Below are 19,960 nucleotides of genomic sequence, written 5' to 3'. Positions count from 1 at the left end.
GGGATAATTTCAAACCACTTCCAGAAGTCCACCAGGACTTATCCTAATCATAAGAAAACATTTTTTAAAGGTGTAAAACAAATCATGAAGTCTATCATCACATTTTCACCTGTAAATCAGGTTCTGTAAAAAATTAAGTGGGTGGGTGATAAGGCAAGCTCACTGTCCATCTACACCAGGGGTGTCAAACTCATTCCATGGAGGGCCTTTTGTCTGCTGGTTTTTCCTTTCAATTAAGACCTAGACAACCAGGTGAGGGGAGTTCCTTACTAATCAGTGACCTTAATTCATCAATCAAGTACAAGGGAGGAGCGAAAACCCGCAAACACTCAACCCCCCGTGGAATGAGTTTGACACATGTTCTACACGATCATCATGATCCATACCACCATTCCAGCATCATGTCCACTACACCATTCCAATCAAATGGAATGTCATTTATGATCCGTTGTGTATTAGACACCGTGTAACGCATAATGATTCCATCTGGTCTGGGGACTTCTGACATTGCACATCTTCCACAGAAAGATTTCCATAGTGATGTCAGAGAGACAACTTCCTCTGTCCAGTTTCCTGTAGTTATTTAGGTGGAGGCCTCACATGACGGACCACTTTCTTCTCGTACACAGTCCTCATGGTCTTCTCCACCTGTTTGAGGAACACCTGGGGAATCCGACCACACAGGGTGTTGACTGTGTCCAGAAACTTGGTCTGGAGGGGATAGAACAGCGACTGGAACAAGTTGTCCTCAAAGGGGTACTACAAAACAGAACCATTGCATGCCTCAGGGTTAGACACCAGTAGTGGTAGCTTATCAAACCACTTATAAATCAACTGTGCCATTGCCTACTGTAGGCACTGTAGAGGGGGATGCATATGAATCATATCATCTGGTTAATAAAAGGCGTATCTATGGACAGCAGAGGGGGCTGATGTTGCTGTGAGACAAGGATTTCCTTATGTAAACATGTCCACAGCGTTTGCTGTCCAAGGAGAGAAAAGGACAAAGGACAGAAGGTTTTAATACCAGAGCCTCCCCTTTCATTTTGTTGGCTTTGTCCCAGAGGATGTAACCGGCAATCTAGTAATGAAACTCACAGTTTTTAGTGAAACAATAATACACTAAAATGAATAGATTATTCTTACCTCATGTATTGCGTCATACACTACTTTAAAGGCTGGTTGCTTGTCGTCGTGATACACTCCTCGGTTCCCATGGAGAATGGACACACCTTCCTCCTCGGCTCCTTTACAGTTGCTCCCATACATACAGTGATCAGGCCTGTAGTTCCACTGGCATGGGAAGTTGTACAGACACTCTGCAAACACAGTAAAACACAGTTTTATGTCTGTTACATCAGATTTCTGCACAATGTCCCCAAGATTACCACAGTGTATATGGTCTCTGATACCAGTATTTTAAAAAACTCAATGTTAGTGCCAAAGAACATTTAGAAAAAATAAACCTAATGACTTCAACCTGCAATGCTAATCGTTCAGAACCCTTATATGTTTTGCTTTGCTGATTTAACAATTATCAAATTGCTTGCTTCACAACTACAAGGATTGTAGTCCTTTTAAACTGCATCAACTCCTGGCTTGTGAAGGGAAAACACCAACAGAGTATCCCCTTAAACCAGAAACATGGGCAGTAAAAGAGAAAGATCAGATATGCCAGACACATGTTTCCATGGCAAGGCAGATATTACAGTAACTGGCTGTTCCCACCACATGGCCCTGTCTTTCCATTTGGGGATGCTGTTAGGGGAATGGTTATTTCCTGGACAGGTTCCATTCATGTTGTCAGACAAACAATGCTACTGCCAAGTCTACTTAAGGCTTGGAACACGTAATACCCATCTCGCAGACTGCACCTGTGTCAATCTGCTGCTGCAGCCACAGGCTTGTTTAGTTCCACATAATTGACTTAATTCAGGAGAGTTATTTCTTGTGGTTGTATTAGAGAAAACCAATAACTACACCTGCTTGAAGGAATTATATTGAATTCCATTCAAGCTGACATTCACGCAAACACCCTTTGGAATCACATTTTGGGGAAACATTGTAATTTGATACAGGCCTAAGTACAGCTCTTGCTCTTGCTGTCAACATGAATGGCGGTGAAATTATATACAACTTTATTTTCCTATTTGTAGTTGATCATTTCTTCCAAATCAATGACAGCACTCTGCTACATTGAGGAAGACAGAGGGAGGCAGAGTGTACCTGGGCACAGTTTTCCAAAAGCATCTTAAGGCTAAATTTATCGTTAGAACCTTCGGAGGAGCATCGTTACATCTCTTAGCCGTTTCCCAAAACCATCATTATTGACGTTGCACTAGAAATCTCTCGTAATCTAACACCTGCCTCAGACCACTCGTAGAACAGCTAAGTGTGTCGTTAGATGCTTTTTTGCCCTCCTGCATCACTTTCTACACAAAAGATCTACGCTAAACATAGAACCACATGGTTTATCGTTTCTCTATGACCGCTGATAACTTCATAACAAAATTGACTACAAATACAAAGTTACCAATATCTTAGCAATTTATACAAACACGCAACATATACAAATATGATAAATGCATTAAAATAGAAATACCTAGTCAGGTGCACAACTGAATGCATTCAACCGAAATGTGTCTTCCGCATTTAACCCAACCCCTCTGAATCAGAGATGTGCGGGGGGCTGTCTTAATCGACGTCATCGGTGCCTGGGGAGCAGTTGTTGTTGGGGGTTAACTGCCTTGCTCAAGTGCAGAACGGCAGATTTTTAGGCATTACTGTACATACATTTCATGTTCAATAAATTGAGTTCTATTTTGCTACTTGTAGGCTACTGTCTGTAATTTGTTTCATATTTTATGATGTGCGTGCAATGATGTGCCAAAGCAGTGATTTAATGCATTTTTATTGGGTAAGCATTAGAATAAGCCGCCTCAATATTTGCAGCCGTAGGTGGTAATATCTCTCTCTAGGAGCTGATCCGTCATCAGTATTGTGAAATAATTACAGTTGAAGTCGGAAGTTTACGTACACTTAGGTTGGAGTCATTAAAACAGATTTTTCAACCACTCTACAAATTTCTTGTTAACAAACTATAGTTTTGGCAAGTCGGTTAGGACATCTACTTTGTGCATGACACAAGTAATTTTTCCAACAATTGTTTACAGACAGATTATTTCTCTTATAATTCAGTATATCACAATTCCAGTGGGTCAGAAGTTTACATACACTAAGTTGACTGTGCCTTTAATAGGCTAATTGACATCATTTGAGTCAATTGGAGGTGTACTTGTGGATGTATTTCAAGGCCTACCTTCAAACTCAGTGCCACTTTGCTTGACATCATGGGAAAATCAAAAGAAATCAGCCAAGACCTCAGAAAAATCCTTGGGAGAAATATCCAAACGACTGTAGGTACCACGTTCATCTGTACAAACAATAGTACGCAAGTATAAACACCATGGGACCACGCAGCTGTCATACTGCTCAGGAAGGAGACGCGTTCTGTCTCCTAGAGATGAACGTACTTTGGGTGCGAAAAGTGCAAATCAATTCCAGAACAACAGCAATAGGACCTTGTGAAGATGCTGGCGGAAACAGGTACAAAATGATCTATATCCACAGTAAAACGAGTCCTATAATCGACATAACCTGAAAGGCCGCTCAGCAAGGAAGAAGCCACTGCTCCAAAACCACCATAAAAAAGCCAGACTACGGTTTGCAACTGCACATGGGGACAAAGATCGTACTTTTTGGAGAAATGTCCTCTGGTCTGATGAAACAAAAATAGAACTGTTTGGCCATAATGACCATCGTTATGTTTGGAGGAAAAGGGGGGAAACTTGCAAGCCGAAGAACACCATCCCAACCGTGAAGCATGGGGGTGGCAGCATCATGCTGTGGGGGTGCTTTGCTGCAGGAAGGACTGGTGCACTTCACACAATAGATGGCATCATGAGGAAGGGAAATTATGTGGATATATTAAAGCAACATCTCAAGACATCAGTCAGGAAGTTCAAGTTTGGTCGCAAATGGGTCTTCCAAATGGACAATGACCCCAAGCATACTTCCAAAGTTATGGCAAAATGGCTTAAGGACAACAAAGTCAAGGTATTGGAGTGGCCATCACAAAGCCCTGACCTCAATCCTATAGAACATTTGTGGGCAGAACTGAAAAAGCGTGTGCGAGCAAGGAGGCCTACAAACCTGACTCAGTTACACCAGCTCTGTCAGGAGGAATGGGCCAAAATTCACCCAATTTATTGTGGGAAGCTTGTATAATAAATAATAATAATATGCCATTTAGCAGACGCTTTTATCCAAAGCGACTTACAGTCATGCGTGCATACATTTTTTTGTATGGGTGGTCCCGGGGATCGAACCCACTACCTTGGCGTTACAAGCGCCGTGCTCTACCAGCTGAGCTACAGAGGACCACTTGTGAAAGGCTACCCGAAACGTTTGACCCAAGTTAAACAATTTAAAGGCAATGCTACCAAATACTAATTGAGTGTATGTAAACTTCTGACCCACTGGGAATGTGATGAAAGAAATAAAAGCTGAAATAAATAAATCATTCTCTCTACTATTATTCTGACATCTCACATTCTTAAAATAAAGTGGTGATCCTAACTGACCTAAGACAGGGAATTTTTACTAGGATTAAATGTCAGGAATTGTGAAAAACTGAGTTTAAATGTATTTGGCTAAAGTGTATGTAAACTTCCGACTTCAACTGTATAATGTTATGGTAAGATTTGAATTGAGAAAGCTGACCCGAGAGCAGCGCTCCCTTTCCTTCGATCCTATCATTATTGACAAATGCTCCAACGACGCACTTAGCGACTATTCTCTCTGCGTGGTGTTTTGGGAAATGCATGTTACATCTTTGGCCGCTGTAGGAAAGATGCATCGTTAAAACACGTAAGCCTAAGTTCCATCGCTATCGGGAAACCGGGCCAAGATTTGTAGTGGAAGAGAGAGGGAGGAAGAGTGTACCTGAGTTGTAGTGGAAGATTATATTTAAGAGGTCTTGGTCACCCCAGGTGATGTGGTTCTTGTACTTCTGGTAGAGTGGGTGGAGGAGGTCCTCCCATGACAGGCCACTGGGTATCATGCTGTTCTGGAATAGGAACAAGTACTGGTTTACTCCACAGCCTAAGGAGTAGCTACACATCAAACACTACAGAAATGTCCGATTTCAAAAGAGCAGTTAGTTTTTGCCAAGAATTGCCCACGTTACAATTTGTACTGCTCTTTCTTGGTTGCAGAGAAATGCCAATTTGAGCTTGAATGTGCTGAAGCAGTGCTTTAATGTGAGTGTGGTGATCGCAGAGCCTCAGTCAGTCTACTCTACTCTGAGCATTCAGATTGTTGACACTGACTGCCAGTAAGTGACACATCTGTTGCTGGTTGGCTTCAGATAGATACGATTGATTGATAAAACCAATCGCCTTGCAGCTTTCAGGTGGAAAACAGGGCAGGCATGACCAAAATACCAAACAGGGATGATGACCAAAAGGCTGATTGATTGATGATGTTCCTTACTTTGAACAGAGTGCTTCGTATCCTTGTGAGGTTCATCAGCATGACTCCTGAGTTGACCCCGGTGACCCCGTAGAAGGGGTGGCGTGCGAAGCGGCTATACCAGCCTATCTTCGGGATCTCATGCTCTGGGGCCATAGCAGCCAGCTGGGTGGTGTTGAAGGCCTTGAGGAAACTCCACATATCATCCATGGGCCTGAGGAACAGCACATCTGTATCCACGTAGAGTAAAGAGTCTACATCCTTCAGGATCACCTGTTGTCACGACAATCATCATGTGTAGGTTACTATCAGAATAATTCATTTCCTCTTATTCCAGTGACAGTCCCATATACATGCATTATGTACCATCTCAAAACCTACAATGGCTTGAGGGAAGAATACAATCACAAAGCAATCTGTTCCTGATGAGAATCAAATAGCACTCGGCTCCTGCAAAGTATAGGGTTTGTGGAGCATCATCTGCCAATCAATAAAATTGCAATCATGGATTGCTTTGGATTGTTTACCACTTTTTACAACTGTGCAATGCAATGTGTACAAAAACAAAGCAATGTGTGCACACGGTTTGATGATTCAAAGATTGTCCATTAAAATGTCAATGAATGGCCATGGCAATGCTTTAATTAAGTTATTTAATTAAATCTCTGGGGATTGTTTGTTTGTTAAGTAACGGTCAATGGGTATGAATAAAACCATATATTATCATACTGAGGTAACTGATTATACAGTGGGGAGAACAAGTATTTGATACACTGCCGATTTTGCAGGTTTTCCTACTTACAAAGCATGTAGAGGTCTGTAATTTTTATCATATGTACACTTCAACTGTGAGAGACGGAATCTAAAACAAAAATCCAGAAAATCACATTGTATGATTTTTAAGTAATTAATTTGCATTTTATTGCATGACATAAGTATTTGATCACCTACCAACCAGTAAGAATTCCAGCTCTCACAGACCTGTTAGTTTTTTCTTTAAGAAGCCCTCCTGTTCTCCACTCATTACCTGTATTAACTGCACCTGTTTGAACTCGTTACCTGTATAAAAGACACCTGTCCACACACTCAATCAAACAGACTCCAACCTCTCCACAATGGCCAAGACCAGAGAGCTGTGTAAGGACATCAGGGATAAAATTGTAGACCTGCACAAGGCTGGGATGGGCTACAGAACAATAGGCAAGCAGCTTGGTGAGAAGGCAACAACTGTTGGCGCAATTATTAGAAAATGGAAGAAGTTCAAGATGACGGTCAATCAACCTCGGTCTGGGGCTCCATGCAAGATCTCACCTCGTGGGGCATCAATGATCATGAGGAAGTTGAGGGATCAGCCCAGAACTACATGGCAGGACCTGGTCAATGACCTGAAGAGAGCTGGGACCACAGTCTCAAAGAAAACCATTAGTAACACACTACGCCGTCATGGATTAAAATCCTGCAGCGCACGCAAGGTCCCCCTGCTCAAGCCAGCGCATGTCCAGGCCCGTCTGAAGTTTGCCAATGACCATCTGGATGATCCAGAGGAGGAATGGGAGAAGGTACTGTGGTCTGATGAGACATAAATAGAGCTTTTTGGTCTAAACTCCACTCGCTGTGTTTGGAGGAAGAAGAAGGATGAGTACAACCCCAAGAACACCATCCCAACCGTGAAGCATGGTGGTGGAAACATCATTCTTTGGGGATGCTTTTCTGCAAAGGGGACAGGACGACTGCACCGTATTGAGAGGATGGGGCTGTGTATCGCGAGATCTTGGCCAACAACCTCCTTCCCTCAATAAGAGCATTGAAGATGGGTCATGGCTGTGTCTTCCAGCATGACAATGACCCAAAACACACAGCCAGGGCAACTAAGAAGTGGCTCCGTAAGAAGCATCTCAAGGTCCTGGAGTGGCCTAGCCAGTCTCCAGACCTGAACCCAATAGAAAATCTTTGGAGGGAGCTGAAAGTTCGTATTGCCCAGCGACAGCCCCGAAACCTGAAGTATCTGGAGAAGGTCTGTATGGAGGAGTGGGCCAAAATCCCTGCTGCAGTGTGTGCAAACCTGGTCAAGACCTACAGGAAACGTATGATCTCTGTAATTGCAAACAAAGGTTTCTGTACCAAATATTAAGTTCTGCTTTTCTGATGTATCAAATACTTATGTCATGCAATAAAATGCAAATTAATTACTTAAAAATCATACAATGTGATTTTCTGGATTTTTGTTTTAGATTCCGTCTCTCACAGTTGAAGTGTACCTATGATAAAAATTACAGACCTCTACATGCTTTGTAAGTAGGAAAACCTGCAAAATCGGCAGTGTATCAAATACCTGTTCTCCCCACTGTATATTAACAAGTAAAACCCATCATAAAGTATTCACACTATTATTACCTGGGTATATCATTCTTCTGCCTGCGTAAATCAAGCTAAACGTATCTAATTGAAAATGCATTGGGGTCAGGATGCAGCTCAGTGGCATGGAACTAAGAAAACCGATGACATGGGCAATTACCTTAACACATTTTCTAATGAATATAGCTTTATCAGTTTAAAGAATCAGTTTATATGTTTGATAGATATGATTCAAATAAAAGTTTATTGGTCGCGTACACATATTTGCAGATGTTATCGCAGGTGCAGCGAAATGCCTATGTTTCTAGCTCCAACAGTGCAGTAATTATGATTAGGTACACAGAGAGATAAGAGAGACAATGTGCTGCAGCCTTACAGGGAGAAACAGCCTCTGGGCAGCGCAGGGCTTGAACAGCTTTTTCCATTCCTCTGCATTCCCCACAGAGAACGTGATTGGGTAGATACTGTACTGGAACTTGTTTGTGATAGCACGGGGCCACTGGCTCAGCTGAAAGAAAAACTACACAAAGTTAATAAACATCATTCACTGTGAGAGGTAGCACAGCCATTTTTAGATGCAATCACAGGAAGTCTCATTTATCATCACATATCTAATTTACAAAGAAACAAAAGCACAACTTGAGCGCATTTTCAGAAGGTTGAGTCAAGAGGTGTAGAGGAGAGCGATCACTGAGAGAGCAAATGGAAATATTCATTATTCTGACACATGATACACTCCTGAGAGTTCAAGTCTACATAAACACCTAAGGAAGTCCTTGTAAACCAATGAAGTAATGTCTTTACAGTAAGTGCAGCGGTGTTGTACATTGACCATAATGCCGCCAGCTGTTGCTATAACTACACCCAACTTCCAGTTAAACTAATCTAAACAAAAGGAGGTAGCAAATATGAGGCCCATTCTGTCCAAGCCTGAGGGTTACCCCATCAAAGTCAACACTGCTGTCACAAATAGAAGCCTACGATTTTCTGCTCTGTTAGATACTCAAGCCCTCCATAATCATCAACATTATTAAACAATTTGGCCATGAGACAAAGATCAGAGTGTGCAGAGCTGGCAGGATTTCTGCTGACGAGGTGCACAGATCAGAGGTCAGAAACATTTTTATCTCACTTCTAACTCCTTTTTCATCAGCACAGGCAGGCCGGATGTGGAACATTCCATCTCCTGCACATATGCTACTAATTTTTGGGTTTAACCAACTCAACTTCCTGGCTAGCATGAAGCCAATTACAAAGAGGGGGTTCTCAGATGGTAAACATACCATGACCCATAAACACACAAAGGGTATGTAGCTCCATGCATGCACGCTGTTTCCGTTTATGTAGGCCAGGGCTCTCCAACCCTGTTCCTGGAGAGCTACTCTCCTGTAGGTTCACTTCAACCCCAGTTGTAACTAATCTGGTTCAGCTTATCAACCAGCTAATTATTAGAATCAGGTGTGCTAGATTAGGGTTGGAGCGAAAACCTACAGGACGGTAGATCTCCAGGAACAGGGCTGGAGAGCCCTGATGTAGGCTATCACCTTTAGGTTTACCGTTACACAGTAGCATAAGACATTGACTTTGGTAAAGCTTAAGTCGTGAATAAACTAACTAATGGTGACTGTGAAATGTTGCATGGTTAATACAGTGAGGCAAATGTCTGGGGGATATCTGATCCGACCTTGAGATAAAAGGGTCTGATGCCTGTAAGATGTTAGAGGGCAAGTGAGAGGGAGTTCAAAACATGCTAATACTCCGATCTGGCAGTGAATGTCATCTATTACTGAGCAGGGAAGAACACTAAACGAGATCCTGTATGTATGAAAGGTATTAGATTCTTTGAAAATATTCAAATAAGCTTATATTTCATTAAGAATTACAGTGGTGCTTTTTCAGAAATATACAGTGCCTTGCAAAACTATTCATCCCCCTTGGCATTTTTCCTATTTTGTTGCATTACAACCTGTAATTTAAATGGATTTTTATTTGGATTTCATGTAATGGATATACACAAAATAGTCCAAATTGGTGAAGTGAAATGAAAAAAATAACTTGTTTCAAAGATTTCTAAAAAATAAATAACAGAAAAGTGGTGCGTGCATATGTATTCACCCCCTTTGCTATGAAGCCCCTAAATAAGATCTGGTGCAACCAATTACCTTCAGAAGTCACATAATTAGTTAAATAAAGTCCACCTGTGTGCAATCTAAGTGTCACATGATCTGTCACATGATCTCAGTATATATATACACCTGTTATGAAAGGTTCAGGGTTGGGTTATAAAATAATATCAGAAACTTTGAACATCCCACGGAGCACCATTAAATCCATTATTACATTTTTTTAAGAATATGGCACCACAACAAACCTGCCAAGAGAGGGCCGCCCACCCAAACTCACGGACCAGGCAAGGAGGGCATTAATCAGAGAGGCAACAAAGAGACCAAAGATAACCCTGAAGGAGCTGCAAAGCTCCACAGCGGAGATTGGAGTATCTGTCCATATGACCACTTTAAGCCGTACACTCCACAGAGCAGGGCTTTACAGAAGAGTAGCCAGAAAAAAGCCATTGCTTAAAGAAAAAAATAAGCAAACACGTTTGGTGTTCGCCAAAAGGCATGTGGGAGACTCCCCAAACATATGGAAGAAGGTACTCTGGTCAGATGAGACTAAAATTTAGATTTTTTGGCCATCAAGGAAAACACTGTGTCTGGCGCAAACCCAACACCTCTCATCACCCTGAGAACACCATCCCCACAGTGAAGCATGGTGGTGGCAGCATCATGCTGTGGGGATGTTCTTCATCGGCAGGGACTTGGAAACTGGTCAGAATTGAAGGAATGATGGATGGCGCCAAATACAGGGACATTCTTGAGGGAAACCTGTTTCAGTCTTCCAGAGATTTGAGACTGGGACGGAGGATCACCTTCCAGCAGGACAATGACCCTAAGTATACTGCTAAAGTAACACTTGAGTGGTTTAAGGGGAAACATTGAAATGTCTTGGAATGGCCTAGTCAAAGCACAGACCTCAATCCAATTGAGAATCTGTGGTATGACTTAAAGATTGATGTACACCAGCAGAACCCATCCAACTTGAAGGAGCTGGAGCAGTTTTGCCTTGAAGAATGGGCAAAAATCCCAGTGTCTAGATGTGCCAAGCTTATAGAGACATACCCCAAGAGACTTGCAGCTGTAATTGCTGCAAAAGATGGCTCTACAAAGTATTGACTTTGGGGGGGGTGAATAGTTATGCACGTTCAAGTTCTGTTTTTTTTTGTCTTATTTCTTGTTTGTTTCACAAGAACAAATATTTTGCATCTTCAAAGTGGTAGCCATGTTGTGTAAATCAAATGATACAAATCCCCCAAAAATCCATCTTAATTCCAGGTTGTAAGGCAACAAAATAGGAAAAATGCCAAGGGGGTGAATACTTTCGCAAGCCACTGTACCGTACCTAAAGCCTAGATCAGGGCTGCCCAACCCTCTTCCTGGAGATCTACTGTCCTGTAGGTTCAGTCCAACCCTAATTTAGCATATATGATTCAGCTAGTAAGTAGAATCAGGTGTGTTAAATTAGGGTTGGACTGAAAACCCACAGGACGGTAGATCTCCAGGAAGAGGGTTGGGCAGCCCTGGCCTAGATCATGTACTTTGGTACTAGCCTGAGGGTACTTACCCCCTTATCAAACTGTGAGGTCAAGGGGTCCTCTGCAAAGATGTGGAACTTGATCCTCTTGATGCTGAAGAGGAGGGCTGACTTGAACATGGTGAGCGTCTCATCCAGGCGGTTCCCACAGGCCACCACGGCCAGGTGCATGACCTCCTCAGCACGGGCGCGCTTCGATGCGGGCCAGCCCAGTCCCACTCCCATGTCACTCCTCTGTCTGCTACAGGGATACACACAGGGGCAACAAGTATGAGACTCTCAGCTTACAGAAGGCTCCTCAAGACTGCTCATCAACTGTCATCAGAACGGCAGAACCGTGCCGCTCCATAGCAACTTATTCACCATAAGAACACATCTGAACATGATAGGACGTGCCTTAGACACATACAGTTGATGTCGGAAGTTTACATACACTTAGGTTGGAGTCATTAAAACTTGTTTTTCAACCACTCCACAAATTTCTTGTTAACAAACTATAGTTTTGTCAAGTCGGTTAGGACATCTACTTTGTGCATGACACGTAATTTTTCCAACAATTGTATACAGACAGATTATTTCACTGTATCACAATTCCAGTGGGTCAGAAGTTTACATACACTAAATTGACTGTGCCTTTAAACAGCTTGGAAAATTCCAGAAAATGATGTCATGGCTTTAGAAGCTTCTGATTGACATCATTTGAGTCAATTGGAGGTGTACCTGTGGATGCATTTCAAGGCCTACCTTCAAACTCAGTGCCTCTTTGCTTGACAATTTCCAAACGCCTGAAGGTACCACATTCATCTGTACAAACAATAGTACGCAAGTATAAACACCATGGGACCACGCAGCCGTCATACCGCTCAGGAAGAAGACGCGTTCTGTCTCCTAGAGATGAACATACTTTTGTGCGAAAAGTGCAAATCAATCCCAGAACAACTACGGTTTGCAACTGCACATGGGGACAAAGATCGTACTTTTTGGAGAAATGTCCTCTGGTCTGATGAAACAAAAATAGAGCTGTTTTGGTCATAATCACCATCGTTATGTTTGGAGGAAAAGGGGGAACGCTTGCAAGCCGAAGAACACCATCCCAACCGTGAAGCACGGGGTGGCAGCATCATGCTGTGGGGGTGCTTTGCTGCAGGAGGGACTGGTGCACTTCACAAAATAGATGGCATCATGAGGAAGGAAAATGATGTGGATATATTGAAGCAACATCTCAAGACATCAGTCAGGAAGTCAAAGCTTGGTCTCAAATGGGTCTTCCAAATGGACAATGACCCCAAGCATACTTCCAAAGTTGTTGCAAAATGGCTTAAGGACAACAAAGTCAAGGTATTGGAGTGGCCATCACAAAGCCCTGACCTCAATCCTATTGAAAGTTTGTGGGCAGAACTGAAAAGGCGTGTGCGAGCAAGGAGGCCTACAAACCTGACTCAGTTACACCAACTCTGTCTGGAGGAATGGGCCAAAATTCACCCAACTTATTGTGGGAAGCTTGTGGAAGGCTACCTGAAACATTTGACCCAAGTTAAACAATTTAAAAGGCAATGCTACCAAATACTAATTGAGTGTATGTCAACTTCTGACCCACTAGGAATGTGATGAAAGAAAGAAAAGCTGAAATAAATAATTCTCTCTACTATTATTCTGACATTTCACGTTCTTAAAATAAAGTGGTGATCCTAACTGACCTAAGACAGGGAATTTTTACTAGGATTACATGTCAGGAATTGTGAAAAACTGAGTTTAAATGTATTTGGCTAAGGTGTATGTAAACTTCCGACTTCAACTGTATATTCCAGACAGTACATCATCACACTGTTTCTACTGACAGACAGCTAACCAACATGTTCATATTCAAGGCCTCCTTGAAGACATCCCTGTCATATGCTCAGGGTGAGCAGCACTCCCTCACCATACCCTTCTCCCTCACCTGTAGTGTAGGTCTGTATATACCCACTGGGCTTTGTTCTCTCATGTTCAAGGCCAAGTTGTTTCTATAGCTGATGTAAAAATGCTCTCTCTGCACAGCAGCAGAGACTGCCATTGAATTCAAATGGTTTCAGCAGAGCAGAATAAATCACACTCTGAACATTTTTAAATTTGTATAACTCAATGTGGGAACTAGACCTAAATGCTCTGAGCTGCATTTTACGTATACACCGTATTGGCTGGTTTTTAATGGTGCGTGTAAATGTAAACATTAGCATTGGCAAAGGAAGAACACAAACTCATGGTCACAAAAACCCTCCTTTAGAACAAAGTGTCCCTTGTAACACTATCCCTCATTTGTGTGAGGATTTTGGAAAGGAAACATTCTATTCTGCCAGAGGAAAGTGCAACGTTTACCCAAAGGCAAAGAATGTGTCTATTAGTCGAACAATCTGAAGGGGGAAACTGCAATTTGACAGGTGGGTTGCAGGACAGTCGCAAAGCATGACACTTTGTTTTCTGCATGGCTGAGGGACAATCATGCAACACAGATTACGATGGATGGCAGACCTCAGAGAAACCTGTCCTCTAGACTTTGGTGGCAGAGGCTCTTTCCAGAACAATTAGTGTTTATGAACATGTACTGTGTACGTTATTACTAGGGAGAAAAGTATACATAAAAAATACTGATGGAGAGGCATATTGTCTTTTAACCTGCAACCTAACCATAAATGCTCAGCAAATGTGTTGTTCTATGATACATACTGCATTGCTTTATAGATGGCCTGGATCAGTGAAATGAATGTTGTGAACACAGTTAGACCAAACAAAGCCCCATTATCTATTGTAAGAAGAACATGCTGCTCATGTGAGGTAATCTTACATAGCGTTAGAACTATTTTGGAAACATTTTTTTTTGGAAACATTTTGACAAACATTTTGACAAACTCAGACTAGCTCTGAAGGGATACAACAAGGACTGCACTAATTATTGACAATAGAGAGTACTGTGCCTACGTGGTCTTGGGCTCGCAACAATGTCTTTCAAATCATGAAGAAAGAGAAAACAGCTTAAAAGAGCACAGTGACAACACGGCTTACCTTAATCAACAAATCTATCAAACATTACTTAAACTATTTAGACATTTAAATCAGATACGAGCCACTACTGCAATGCACTGAAGGCTTGGATGAAACCTGTGAAAGGAATTCTATCAGAGGTTTTAGAAAAATCTGAAAATGTGGCTGCTTTCCTTTATGAATATGAAGTCGTCTCCATGCGTAACGGATTTCAAATCAGAGGAGGCTGGTGGGAGGAGCTACAGTACCAGGCAAAAGTTTGGACACACCTACTCATTCCAGGGTTTTTCTTTATTTGTACTCTTTTCTACATTGTAGAATAATAGTGAAGACATCAAAACTATGAAAGAACACATATGAAATCATGTAGTAACCAAAAAAGTGTTAAAGAAATCTAAATATATTTTGTTTTTGAGATTCTTCAAATAGCCACCCTTTGCCTTGATGACAGCTTTGCACACTCTTGGCATTCTCTCAACCAGCTTCATGAGGTAGTCACCTGGAATGCATTTCAATTAACAGGTGTGCCTTCTTAAAAGTTAATTTGTGGAATTTATTTCCTTCTTAATGCGTTTGAGCCAATCAGTTGTGTTGTGACAAGGTAGGGGGGTATACAGAAGATAGCCCTATTTGGTAAAAGGCCAAGTCCATATTATGGCAAGAACAGCTCAAATAAGTAAAGATAAATGACAGTCCATTATTACTTTAAGACATGAAGGTCAGTCAATACCGAAAATTTCAAGAACTTTTAAAGTTGCAAAAACCATCAAGCGCTATGATTACTACATGATTCCATATGTGTTATTTCATAGTTGATGTCTTCACTATTACTCTACAATGTAAAAAATAGTAAAAAAATAAATAAAACCCCTTGAATGAGTAGGTGTGTCCAAACTTTTGACTGGTAGTGTATAGGAGGACAGGCTCATGTCTGTAATGGAATGAATGGAACGGTATCAAACACATCAAACATGTGGAAACCACGTTTGACTCCGTTCCATTCCAGCCATCACAATGAGCCCGTCCTCCTATAGCTCCTCCCACCAGCCTCCTCTGATTTCAATAAAGTAAAGTCTCACCCCTAGCTACGTGTATTCAGTTTAACAGATTTTCCCAGTTACTCAACGCCAGCCTCTGCCCATGTCTGCCAGGAGGTACTTTATCTCTCTTTCTCTCCTTCCTTGGGCCACTCCCCTGCAGTTTAAGTGAGTGAGCTAGCAAAAAGAGAGCTTTTTCCCCCTGATGAGGCCCACATAAGAAGTCTCTCAAACCTTGTCAGGATGCTCGGGTAAGCAGGGAGATTTCAAAGCCCTGCAGAAAGAGAGAGAGCAGTCTTCAGTCATCCAAGATGACATTTTTATAGCTTTACATAATGTCACTGCAACGGAATACCTTGTTGGCCTCGGGGGACACTGTTTTACAGTATTCCAGATGATGGGGAAAGGTATTTGTTTAAAAAGGCTTATTAAATCAGATGTAACCATTGGGAGGAAAGTGTTTTTTTATGGGGACAGTATCATGCATGGACGATTTTTCCTTAATGTGTGAGTCAGACTGAGAAATACATGCTACATTGAGTGTGGATGTGAAACATCCATCAGCAGTGGAATACATTGACTAAAAGTGTTATTACAGTGTAATTGTCTACAACAAGATATTATGACTGTAGAATTTAGTGTGAGCTGGGACATCCGATGGTATCTGTTAGGGAAGCAGCTCTTCTCCCTACTTTTATCCACAGGAAGCAGAGTGATACGTCAAGAGGAAATGGTTTGATAAGGAAAGATGTTTGTCTATTAAAAGGTGTGTAAGAGGAAGTCAATTGCGTTTGCAGTGATGAGGATGGGAAAATTACACTGAAAAAGATGAGCAGGAAAGAGTAACCAAGACAACATAATAGCTTATAATTTATGGTAATTCTATGCCTCCCTTTCAGCCCTCCCCCTCACCAGAACCAATGGTAAAGGGCCTGAAGCTAAGGGAGATGTGCAGTGTTTTTTTTTTAGTCAAAGCGCTTACTGCTTTATGTTTGCAAAACCTGCTTTAGTCATTTTCCTCCATCACCATTGGCCTCCACCCCATTTCTCTTATCAGTAGAGAGCACATGCGTGTGGGTGTGGTCACTGCCAGGACACTATGGCCAGTCTGAATGCTTTATAAATGCTTCCAACCAGATCACTGATCAAACAGGACATTGTATATGAAAGCAAGCATTACAACAGAAAGCACTGCTTTTAGAACATTGCCTTTTGACTATCACATCTGGGCTATTATCAGTGATAGCCATGACAGAGCGAATGGAAGGATGTTTTGGGAAAGAATTTGAGCAGGGCCCAAATTAGTATAATAGGAGACATAATAAAAAACATGTCCACACCTGGACAGAAATAGTGAACGATGTTAACCCATTGTCTAGCTATTGTCTGCAAGGCACAGGAAAGAGGGGATGATGAGATCACGGGATGTCATTTTCAAGTGCAGACTGTTTTGACCATTAGTTGAGGTCATCTATATTTGTTAGAGGGGCTTGTCCACTTTGAAGGGACATGGCATCACACATCGTATTATACACATTGACAAGTTCAGCCTCTTGACTTGAAGATGTAGGTGGATGAGAGTTCTAAAATATATGTAAAATGTATGCTCCTCCATCCCCAGTAGTGTAATGACTGGGTCTCCTTGGACTAATGTATATTCCATAATCTTAAACCCTCTCAAGGTGACCTTTAAACCCGTTAACCACAGGAAATAAATGGATAAACCCCACAGAGACCATGGGGTACAGATGTCCGATTCGTTGCTTACAAAGCTACACAATTAGAATATTTTTACACTTGAGAATTTTTCTTAAACCCCTTGTATGAGCTCATGTTGGGATTCAATATGCACACAACTCACTGAACAGGTGACACCTTTGCAATACATGTCATAAATACATTGATCAGTCATTTATTGATCAGTCATTGGGTGGGTGGGCACGTCTTCCTGAATGAATAACGAGAGAAAGACAGGATACATGTGGACTCATTCCATAACTTCCACAGGGAATAACCCCATCTATCTCTGTAAACTGATAGTCATGCAATCCGTATAATAAAAGTGAAGAAAATCCCCAAACCTTTGAGACATCTTGCATCTTTAAATTTGTTCCAAAACGTTGATGAAAAAATAGGCGTGGAGAAAAAACCCATGAATCACATCAACATTAGCAAGCGAGTAATGGTGCGATAATTCCTTACCTCTTTGCGATCGCATTGCCTCCTCTACTGGCTACTTTCGATTCTTTTCGGTACGTGAGTGGTTGTTTGTGTGGAATGTGAAGTTCATCGAGAGTTTTTTTTGTTAACTTTGATGCAACGTTGTTTCGAAGCCCCGAGGACTTTGGAAAATAGGTATCCTCCTCAACTTCTTTGAAAGGCGGACCGTCTGCAGCATTTCCCCAAAAAAAGTACAAAAGTAAAAAAACTCCAAAACAGACAGCGATCACAACAATTTTGCAATGAATTCTCATCGTGGAAAATTGTTCTGATGATTTGGAGGAGCACAATATTCCTCTTTCATGTCTGTGAATAGGCAATAACAGCTAGAGTTGACATTCTGTTACTACTCCGTTGCATTATGCCGCAGATGATCGAGAGCGAAGAGGAGGAGCTTTCCACATCCATGAACGTCACTCAGTGGAGGAGGGTCTATATTCTGTTACCGTAATCTTTAGAAGAGAAGTGCATTATTTTGTTTGACATCACGACGTAAACTCAACAATCACAATGCATCAATAGCCATGTTTCCATTAAAGGTGCAATATGCAGAAATAGGTCCGCCATTTCCTGGTTGCTAAAATTCTAATAGTTCGTCTAATGTAAGTTTATGTGACAAAACAAGCAATGTTTAGTGTAGAGATTCATTGTACCTTCTAAACAGCAGTGAAATATATTTTCAATAACCAAAAATATTGTATTTTCAGCTGTTTGAAGCTGGTGTACAAAACCGAAAGTAAAAGATGCACAAACGAAACTTAAGAACAGGAAGCATAGAAATAGTGCACATAATTTAGATCCAAGATGGCGTAGTAGTGCAGTCCTGTTTTTGTCGTGTGTCTGTAAATAGCCTGTAAATACCCTGTTTTTTTGTATTTTTCGTACATATTTCCCTATCAGACTTTTCATCCTTCTACAAAATATACTTTCCTGCAACCCGCCTCACTCAATGTGGAACGGATTCTATTATTGACTTACCTTTTATCTAGAATCTCCAGTTGAAACTAGCTAGCCAGCTAACTAGCTACTTGCTATTAGCCACAGTTAGCGGTATTTCACCCAGAACATTGGATTTTTCTGCCGGAATAATTTAATCACTGGACACTAATCACCGGATCGCAACTAGCTAGCCGCAACCGAATGGATGTTGCTGTTTGGCTAATCACCACCGTCCCCAATGCAAGCACCAGTTAGCCTCGAGCTAGCCTAGAGCCAGGCCCATATCCCGGCTATCTACCTCTCGGTCTACCGGACAGGAGTAGCCAGCTAACTAGCTACTTGCTATTAGCTACCGTTAGCGGTTTTTCACCATTGTCTGTGGCCTGCACCACCTACCAGCCAGCTCTAGCCTGGACTATTATTCGGCCAGTCTGCACTGTCTGCACAGCGCGTTATCGACCCAGAACATATCAGTTTTTCTGCCGGAATCACTGAATCACTGGACATTTAACTCCGGATTCATCGCTACCAGCTAGCTGCAACAAAATGGACGTTGTGGTTTGGCTAATCATCCTGAGCTAGGCCCATCTCCCGGCTCTCTACCTCTCTGTCAACCGGACGGGACCACCTAGTGTTGACAAGGAGCCCCGCCGATCCTACACGACTGGTCTGCCGACGAAATCGTCTGATGTGGTTACAACAGGCTTCCCGTTACGACGTCGACCACGAAGATTCCATCTGCTAGCCCCGGCCCACTAGCACACGCTAGCCGTGGCCTCTTGCTCGCTAGTGCTTTAGCAGCCCCCAAACTACCTCCGAACTATTCTATTGCTGTTTACCGGACCTTATGATAACTCAGCTATACAGCTGATGCCTGCTGGACTGTTCCTTTTTACGGTACCGCATCCTGTTTATGTTTAGCCTCAGCCCAAACTGTGTTGTCATTACCAGCTGTTGTCATAGCTCTCTCAAAATACACCTGTGATTGCTTTATGCCCCTCTCCCATGTCAATATGGTTTGCTTATTGCTGTTTCGGTTATTTCTAATTGTACTATTTCACTGTAGATCCCCCAGCCCAGCTAAACCTGCCTTAGATAGCTCCTTTGTCCCACCCCCCATACATGCGGAGACCGACTCAATCGGTGCCTCCAGTGATGCTATATCTTTCATCGTTACCAAACGCTTAGGTTTACCTCCACATTACTCA

The 19,960-nt window shown here is 42.0% G+C and overlaps 1 protein-coding gene across 3 annotated transcripts; it reads right to left on the bottom strand.

Moving 5' to 3' along the window:
• Positions 1 to 378: 378 nt before the first annotated feature.
• Positions 379 to 18,184, bottom strand: LOC121574812 (glucoside xylosyltransferase 2-like). Of its 3 annotated transcripts, none has more exons than XM_041887404.2 (7): positions 17,796 to 18,184; positions 11,569 to 11,779; positions 8,264 to 8,407; positions 5,554 to 5,805; positions 5,005 to 5,128; positions 1,147 to 1,319; positions 379 to 759 (listed from the first exon to the last, which is right to left on the bottom strand). In XM_041887404.2, the coding sequence occupies exons 1-7, from the start codon at positions 18,065 to 18,067 to the stop codon at positions 580 to 582; spliced, it is 1,356 nt and encodes a 451-aa protein (XP_041743338.1). In that variant the 5' UTR covers positions 18,068 to 18,184; the 3' UTR covers positions 379 to 579. The 3 variants fall into 3 exon arrangements, with proteins under 3 accessions (XP_041743338.1, XP_041743340.1, XP_041743339.1); XM_041887406.2 differs by having other exon boundaries at positions 8,264 to 8,395; XM_041887405.2 differs by having other exon boundaries at positions 11,569 to 11,776.
• Positions 18,185 to 19,960: the final 1,776 nt, after the last annotated feature.

The sequence above is a fragment of the Coregonus clupeaformis genome, chromosome 10 (assembly GCF_020615455.1).
Source record: "Coregonus clupeaformis isolate EN_2021a chromosome 10, ASM2061545v1, whole genome shotgun sequence".
In the NCBI taxonomy this organism is placed as follows: Eukaryota; Metazoa; Chordata; class Actinopteri; order Salmoniformes; family Salmonidae; genus Coregonus; species Coregonus clupeaformis.
This window is presented reverse-complemented; position numbering and strand designations above follow the sequence as displayed.